Here is a 9,096-nt window from a genome sequence, read left to right on the forward strand (position 1 = left end):
AACAAATTGTGGTATCTGCTGGGAAAAAAATGGAAAAGGAGGGCATGTCCTTCAATTGGGGAATGGCTGAACAAATTGTGGTATCTGTTGGTGATGAAATACTACTGTGCTCAAAGGAATAATAAACTGGAGGAATTCCATGTAAACTGGAAAGACCTCCAGGAATTGATGCAGAGTGAAAGGAGCAGAGCCAAAAGAACATTGTACACAGAGACTGATACACTGTGGTAAAATAAAATGTAATGGACTTCTGTACTAGCAGCAATGAAATGACCCAGGACAATTCTGAGGGATTTATGGAAAAGAATGCTACCCACATTCAGAGGAAGAACTACAGGACTGGAAACACAGAAGAAAAACAACTACTTGATCACATGGGTCAATGCGGACATGATTGGGGATGTAGACCTGAAATGACAACACCAATGCAACTATCAATAATATGGAAATAAGTCTTGATTGATGGCACATGTTAAAACCAGTGGAAATGTGATTTGGATATGGGGAGGGGGGGACAAAAGAGGGGGATGAAGGGGAAAGTAAGAACATGAATCATGTGACCATGGAAAATTTTTCAAAAAATAAAAAAAACCATAGTCAAGTAAAGCACCTCTGTGGTGTAGGGTACAGAGTGTTACAGGAGGTAGGAGGTAGAGGCTTGCTTGAACTTGTACTCTGCGCAAGAAAGACAGAAATCCAAACCCTGTCTCTGCTTCATACACATGTCAGGGCTTGCCCAGATCTTGGACTACGATGTGATAATTCACTTATCTTAGGCTCGCTTACCTCATCTGTAAAATGAGGGTAATAATAGCAGCTAGCAGCTCTCTGTTGCTCACAGAGAACTCACCTTGGCAACCATTGTGGTGCTGAGGTCATATTAAGGCAGCAGCGTCTGGGTCCGAAGCCATTTCGGGCAACCGCACTATTTTCTCCGCTATGGCATCTAATTCTCAATCAGGTACCTGGCAGCGGAGGAAGCCTAAAGTGAAAGTCGAATTGTCTGAGGGACAGAAACATGAAATTAAAGAGACCTTCAATTTCTTTGATGTTGATGGATCCGGAAATATTGACTTGAAAGAACTAAAGGCTGCAGTTTGTGCACTAGGGTTTGAGCCACAGAAAGAAGAAATTAATAACATGATGGCAGAGATTGACAAAGAAGGACTTGGCACCATTAATTTTGAAAGCTTTCTTACCGTGATCACTGCGAAGATGAGGGAAAAGGATGAAAAAGAACAACTTTTGAAGGCTTTCAAGTTATTTGATGATGATAATACAGGATGGATCACCCTCAAAAATATTAAGAAAGTTGCCAAGGAATTGGGAGAAAATTTATCAGATGATGAACTTCAGGAAATGCTGGATGAAGCTGATCATTCTGGCAATGGAAAATTGAATGAAAGAGAGTTTTTGAAGATAATGAAGAAAAACAGTCTTTATTAATACTAATTCTTTTGTAACTTTGTTTTTAAACAGTTGTTATTCTTTATTTTATTAATCTGCGATTTGATACCTAAATGTTTACCATTTAAATTTTCAGATTGTATGGATAGTGTTTTATCTTTATGGCCAACTCTGTGCCTGGCTTCCAGGTACTTAGCCTGACTTTAAGAGAGTGGCTGCAAAGCCTATCATGCAAACCCCAGGTAAAAGATGCAAAACTTTCTTTCTTCTCTTTTCTCATCTTACTGAGCCAGGAAATTTTTTCAAACTTTTGAAAGTAATAAATGAACTTTGACTTCTTTTCCTTTGCGAAATTTAAAAATAGACAGCGAATTTTTGTTCTTATTAAAGATAGTGTTCAAGGCAGCTAGATGGCTGAGTGGATAGAAAGCCAGGCCTGGATATGGGAAGTCCTGGGTTCAAATGTGACCAAAGATACTTCCTAGTTGTGTGACCCTAGGGAAGTCACTTGAGCCCCCCATTGCCTAACCCTTATCACTCTTGTGCTTGGAACCCATACTTAATATTGATTCTAAGACAAAAAGTTAGAATTTTCTAAAAAAAAAAATTATTAATAGAATTTATTTCCAGGTATCTCCACTCCTCTCTCCTCTCCCCACACTATAGAAAACATTATTCAGCAAACAGATACGTATATATAGATTATATCTTTTGTGTTTCCACTTCTTAGTTCATTCTCTGGTGGTGAATAGTCACAAATTATTATTTATCTATTAAATTTGTAGCTGTAATGTTCTCTTGGTTCTTTGTTATCTCACATAGCTCTTTATAAGTTTTTGAAAAATTAATTTGCAAAATTTCTTACAGCAAAATTGTAAAATTGTATTCCACCACAAGTTGGTTAGCCATTTACTAACTGATGAACATCCCTTCAATTTCCAGTTCTTTACCACCACAAAGAGAGTTGCTATAAATATTTTGAAGCATATAGATTTTTTTCCCCTTTCTCTCAGATCTCCTTGGGAAAGAGACTCAGCAAAGGTATCGCTGGTTCTAAGGGTATATGCAGTTTTATATTTCTCTAGTCATAATTCCAAATTGCTCTCCAACAATGGTTAGATGAGTTCACAGTTCCACCAGCAGTGTATTGGAGTCCTCATTTTTCCACATCCCCTCCAACATTTGTCATTTTCCCTTTTGTTATTTTAGCCAGTCTAATGAGTGGGAGATGACATTACATAATGTTTTGGTTTTCATTTTTCTAATCAGTAGCAATTTAGAGAATTTTTTTCATATACCTACATATGACTTTGATTTCTTCCTCTGAAAATTGTCTATTCATAACTTTTACCCATTTATCAATTGAGGATTCTTTTATCGATTTGACAAAATTCTCTAAATATCTTAGATATAAGACCTCTCTCTGAGAGACTATGAAAAAATTTCTCTAATTTTCTGCTTTCCTTCTAATCTTGGCAACATTTTTTATTTGTACAAAAACATTTAAATTTAATGTACTTAAAGTTATCTATTTCATTTTTTAATTGGCAAGTTTTTTCTTTTTAAGTTGTTCCTTTATATAGAGTGTGGGGAAAAACTAAAGGAAAAAATAACATACATAAAGTTCTTTGGAAACCTTAAAGTGCTTTATAATTGCTAGGTATTATTATAAAGACCTTTCTAGTCTCCTATACAATAATGTTTTGTGTTGTAATATTTCCCTTGTCTTCCTACCTTATCTTCTAGAATTTGGGACAACTAGGAGGCACAGTGGATAAGGCACCAGGCCTAGAATGAGGAAGATGAGTTCAAATCTGGCCTTAGACATTACTAGTTGTATAACACTGGGCAAGGCACTTAACACTATTTGTCTTGATTTTCTCACTATAAAATGAACTGAAGAAGGAAATGGCAAACCACTCTAAGTATCCTTGCCAAGAAAACCTCACATGGGGTCATGAAGAGTTAGACACAACTTAAAAAATGACAAACGGTGCATTCATCTTTTAATATTGTATATTTCAGATCTCTATAATTATGTATTATTCCTCTACTAGATTGTAACTTCCATGAGGGCAAGGACGTTTGTCTAAATGTTTTAACACTCTCATTGCTTAGCAGTGTTCTATATAACCATAACCAATCAGTAAACATTTGTTGAATGAATGAATGAATGAATGAATGAATGAATAAATAAACAAATTAATGACATTGAAAAGGAAAAATATTCCTTTGGGCACCAAGCTTATCCCTGGCATCAATGATGATTCAGGAAGTGCCATACCCAAAACTAATGGCTGTGACCTTTTTGTTAGCAAAGCACTATTAAATAGTAAGACAAATAAATGAGACTAGCAGAATAGAAGCAACAACAATCATCTGAACTTTGAAATCAATTAAAATAGACCAAGTCTATCTATGCCACATAATAAGAGATCATTTTAACATTTCTCTGAGAGATCTGAGAGTGGTCCAGATTTCTTAGTAATGAATCATGCTAGCCAGGCTCATGTTTGAAAAATGAGATACTATATCTGATTTAAAAGGTACATGCTGGAAATTCAGCAATGTGAATAGAAGATATCAATTTCTTTCAGAACTCAATATATTTGAATCATGGTTTTGAAAATAATAATGTGAAAAACTATACATGCAATATAGAAACCTGTACAAATAGAATGTGTAGAGAAGTTCAGGATGGTTTAATTGGTAATTAAATTTGCCAGACTAATTTAAATGAATAAGATCCCAAAATATCTTTTTCACTTTGATAACTTCAGAAATTTTTTTCCTCTGCCATTGCTTTTGGTACTTAGTTGTGATATGTTTCTGTGTTACTAAACATGGTGTTAATTCTTTATTTACAACATAAAGCAGATGGGGAAGACATTGCCAATAGACACTCTTGCCTCCAAAGCACTGGTTTTGGTGTTGGAAGATGGCATATGTATACAATCACATGTCTTTTATGAAGTGTACAAGATTGGTTCACACTTTCTCAATACCAGTTTTCAAAAGGACTGATATAAAGGGACAGATGAAATGAGCAAAGTTGGCACACAACATAGGAGAACATCTGCCTCCCTTATCTTTAGCACAACTAAAGCAAAATCTGTCTGATTCCGGCAATCTCAAAGCATAGAAAATACACAGATCCAAAACAATCTGAAAAAGCCTACTTATCCAGATGTTTGAGAAAGTTCATTTTTTTTTCCCAGAGTGTTTAGAAACTTTCTCATCCCACCTGGCTAAAAAGTATTACCCAGATCTGTGTTTTTTCCACAAATATACAGTACAGTATGTATTGTATATATATATATATATATATATATAATCTTAGGCAGGAGGATCTGGGTTCAAGTCCCACCTCAGACACTCACCAGTTGTCACTTTATAGTTCTGAGCCTAAATTGCCTCATATGTAAAATGGGAATACTAATAGTATCTTCCCTCATAGGTTGTCATGAAGATCAAGTGAGATGGTTATTAAAGGCTTTATGAATGCCATCTACAATCTAATTTAGTATTTATGAGGCTCACCCAAGCTATGTAAAAGATGAATTTATGAAACATTTTCTATTCTGCACTACATTTTGGCAGTAATACAAACCTAAAATCCTACTTATCTTTAAAAATACCATTTCCCTCAAAATGGATGTGTTATAAGCTACATTTTACTTAAGTGAAAATATATATGCATATATATATATATGATATGTATTTATGTAAGTGAAGTGGAAGAAAGAATCAGGGTAATTTTCTAGATTCTTTATACAAAAGTTGGCTTTTAGAAAAAAATATCTATATATGTTGCCCAACTTCAATCCTCCATTTTATTCTACTTACATTATAATAATAATAATAATAGCCCACTTCTTATATTCTATTGAGATTTTTTTGCTTTTTATGCCAGTTATTTCCCAATGACCATTGCTGAACCAGTTATTTTCCAATGACCATTGCTGAACCCCTCCTCCATACCCCTGCCCCCAACAAAACCCTCGAAAAATAAAGTTGAGCAAAACTGATTGATGCAGTACTCACATTGGATAATTTATACACCATTCCTCCTCTCTGCAACCTTGGCTCCCAATGCACACATTGACTTGAGCTATCTCAGGAATATAGCTAAAAAGATGGGAAGTTCTCTGGGTCTCTGAAGTTTACAAGGCAATCCTCTAGAGAAATGGAGACTAACTTGAGACCCCAGGATCTGTTCCTCTACCCCAAAATGATTCTTCTCAAATGATTAGCTGAAATGCTCTTGGTTGTTGTAGTTCGATTGTTTCAGTGGTGTACGACAATTCATGAACCCCATTTGGGATTTTTGTGGCAAAGATACTAGGCAGGTTTGCCATTTCCTTTTCCAGCTCATTTTACAATGAGGGAACTGAGTTAAACAGGGTTCAGTGACTTGCCCAGGGTCACAGAGTAAGTATCTGAGGATGGATTTGAGCACAGAGCTTCCTGTCTCCAGGCCTGGTATTCTGTTTATGCACTGTGCCATCTTGCTGCCCTAGAAATGCTCTTTTCTTTCCACTTATTCTAATCTCTTGAGTTCCAATTTCAAACAGGTCTCTCAAGTTAATATCATTTTCCTCATTGAATTGAAATAGTTTTCTTAATCTATATCACTGAAGTTCATTTATTTAATAGCTCTTAAGAATCTTTTCTCCTTTCCTTCCTCCCTTTGTCCCTCCTTCCTTTCTTCCTTCCTTTCTTCTTTTCTTCCTCCCTTCCAGCCTCCCTTCCTTCCTTCCTCCCACAATTCTAAGACAGATGGGCAAGGGCTAGGAAAGTGGGATTAAATGATTTGCCCAGGATTACACAGCTAGGAAGTTTCTGAGGCCATATTTGAATTGAAGTCCTTTCAACTCAGGAACTGAGGCCCCAACCAATGTACCACCTAGCTGCCCCTCTCCAGGATGTTCTTAAACTGATTAAAGACTTTTCACATTTTGATTGAGATGTGTAATCACATTGTTAAGGGCTTAACATCTTAAGACTTTTAAAAATCCATTTGGGTAATGTGATTGATTGGCTTACTTAATCACTCCAACCTTGCTCATTATTGTAAATGTAGAAAGTTCCCTGGTTCTACTTTTTTTAATGGCTTATATTTACATAATATTCTTTATAGACATTACATTCTGTTGGGGGTCTTTCTGCCTCTAATTGCACCTCTCAACCTCTGTTAGTGTTTTCCTAATGAGATTACCTTCCAAATACTCTATATGACTTATAGATAAGTAGTTACTTGCATGTGTCTCCCTCATTAAAATATGATATCCTTGAAGTAAGGATACTTGTTTTAGCTATACTTTGTGTCCCCAGGAGGTAACATAGTCTGACTTAATAAATGGTTCTTGACTGACTGACAAGAAGACCGTGAAGTCAAGGACACACGTATATTTCCATTTAAATATGGAAATTTCGGTATAGCATAGTATGGAGTACTATCTAAAATCTGGAAAAACTATGTTCAAATCCTGCCTCTCATACTTCTGGGGATGTGAACATGGGCAAGCTTTTTAATCTCGAGTCCAAATTTCTCATCAAAGTAAGATGAGGATAATATTATCTGGAGTTTCAATTTAGTTGGGTTGTCATGAAGATTTAATGAGAAATGACATGTAAAGAGCTTCTCAAATCTTACAGTGCTACAGAAATAAATATAATTGATTATTAAATGACTTGTTGAAGGGTACAGAGGTAGTAAGCCAAAGTTTTCTAATGTTAAATGTAGAACTCTGGGATAATGCCATGCTTGTAGAGCAAGGCGTTGTGTAGTGATGGGAAAAGGATTGCCTTGGGACTCAGCCTAACTGTTTCCCACTCGTAGTTATGTTACTCACAAGCTATGCAACCTTGGAAAAGTCATTTTTACCCATGTTGGACCTCAGGTGCCTTATCTGTAAAGCAAATCAATTGGACTAGATAATCTCTAAGGTCCCATTCAACTCCAAAATGCTATGCTTTTTTGTTTTTTACAAAGGATGCTTTACTTTCCATTTCCTACTCTTTTTTTTTTTTTTACTCATCCCTCTTTTCCAACCTTCTTGCTCATTCCTGATTCAAAGATGTATTATTAGAAGCACAGCCACAGCCTCCTTCAAAGCTGTTGCCAGTCTGACAAAGAGCTGTCATTACAAACAGTGGAAACAGGAAAGACAAAGATGAAGGCAGATGGAGTTCCTAGATTCCTCTGAAATTTCTTCACAAAAGCCAAATTACTCTTTGTCTCTTGGAGGTGGAACGATGACTCCTACACTTTGTTAAACTGTAATTATTCATGAATTGATGTGTAACTTGAAGTACACTAGTTGTACTTTATTAAGAAAGGTCAAATCTCCATAAACTATGTGAGCCATGTCTCACCCCCTCTCTGTGGAAAAAAAAATGCACTGGGAAGAGGAGAAATAGTTTTCATAATGCAAAAACAAACAAGTCCCTTGTCACAGCCCCACCATTTGTCTAACTATCCTTCCAATAATGTCATGTGTGAGCTCTGCAGAACAGATTCAAAGCTAGCCAAGATCATCGCGCAGCCTATCCTTATTGATGAACATTGAACTGCAGCCAATGTCAAATGAATCAATGCTTTTCATTGCCTTTTGCCCATTCTTATCCAACAAAACAGAGAGAAAAGAGGGAACTTTTTAAAATCAGGACTTAAGATTTTTTTTAAACTACTCATCTGCTCTTGATACAGAAATGTAGCCAGCTCTAGGTTATGTGTCTATATGTGGATTGTCTACTTTTTAAATTATCTACAACAATTTTAAATTTTAAGTTTTAAATAGATTAATGCAATCTAACAAAGGCTTTTCCACCACCTTTCCATAGCATTAGCTGGCAGGTGTCTAGGGGATGCAAATTAATTTTAACAACCGCTTTAGCAAATACAGCTACTAAGGATATGCATATGTAATATACTTTTTAAGACACAGCCATCCCAAGATGCATAGCAATAGATATTTGAGGGAAAACTTTGGAGGCTGTACACATGGTACCTGTCTGGGATTGATACATGAAAGATTCTGGTAAGAAGAGAGAGACAGAGGAAGTTAGAGAGGAATAAGTGCTTTCTCTATCCTGAGGAGTAAGAATATGTAATGGGCAGCTAGGTGGTTAACTGTATAAAGAGCCAGGCTTGGAAATGAGAGGTCGTGGGTTCAAACGTGGCCTCAGAGACTACCTGGCTGCATGACCCTGGGCAAGTCACTTAACCTCTATTATCTACGCTTCTGCTTTGGAATCAATACTTAGCATCAATTCTAAGACAGAAAGTAAGTGTTATTAAAAAAAAAAAAAGAATATGCAATGGGATTTATTTCTTCCTCATTGCTTGTGTCTAATATATTTTGTATCTATGGTAATCTATTGAAGCCTATGAAACCCTTCTCAGAATAATACTTTAAATACATACAATGATATGTATAGGATTACAAAAGGAGACATTATATTGAAATGCTATTATTAAAAATATATTTTTAAGAAGTTTATGGATTCCAGCTTAAGAACCCTTTTTGGAGGGACTGAGACAATGGCCAGAGATGCTGCTGGCAGTATGGATGTAATACCATATCTAGTATGAAACTGGATGGGAGCCCCTCAGAGTACTCTTCCTTTCCATACCTGTCCTTCTACCAAAAAGAGAAGATAACAATTAATTGCCCTCTCTGTATT

At 36.0% G+C, this 9,096-nt stretch overlaps 1 protein-coding gene across 1 annotated transcript; it reads left to right on the top strand.

Annotated features, from left to right (window-relative positions):
* Positions 1-939: 939 nt before the first annotated feature.
* Positions 940-1,446, top strand: LOC123240006 (caltractin-like). The gene has a single exon (XM_044667343.1). It carries the CDS (start codon positions 940-942, stop codon positions 1,444-1,446), a length of 507 nt encoding a protein of 168 aa, XP_044523278.1.
* The last annotated feature ends 7,650 nt before the right edge of the window (positions 1,447-9,096 follow it).

Source organism: Gracilinanus agilis, chromosome 3 (assembly GCF_016433145.1).
Source record: "Gracilinanus agilis isolate LMUSP501 chromosome 3, AgileGrace, whole genome shotgun sequence".
NCBI classification, from domain to species: Eukaryota; Metazoa; Chordata; class Mammalia; order Didelphimorphia; family Didelphidae; genus Gracilinanus; species Gracilinanus agilis.

Coding starts and splice junctions, on each gene's coding strand:
- LOC123240006 (XM_044667343.1), top strand. CDS start 940: ATGGCATCTAATTCTCAATCAGGTACCTGGCAGCGGAGGAAGCCTAAA.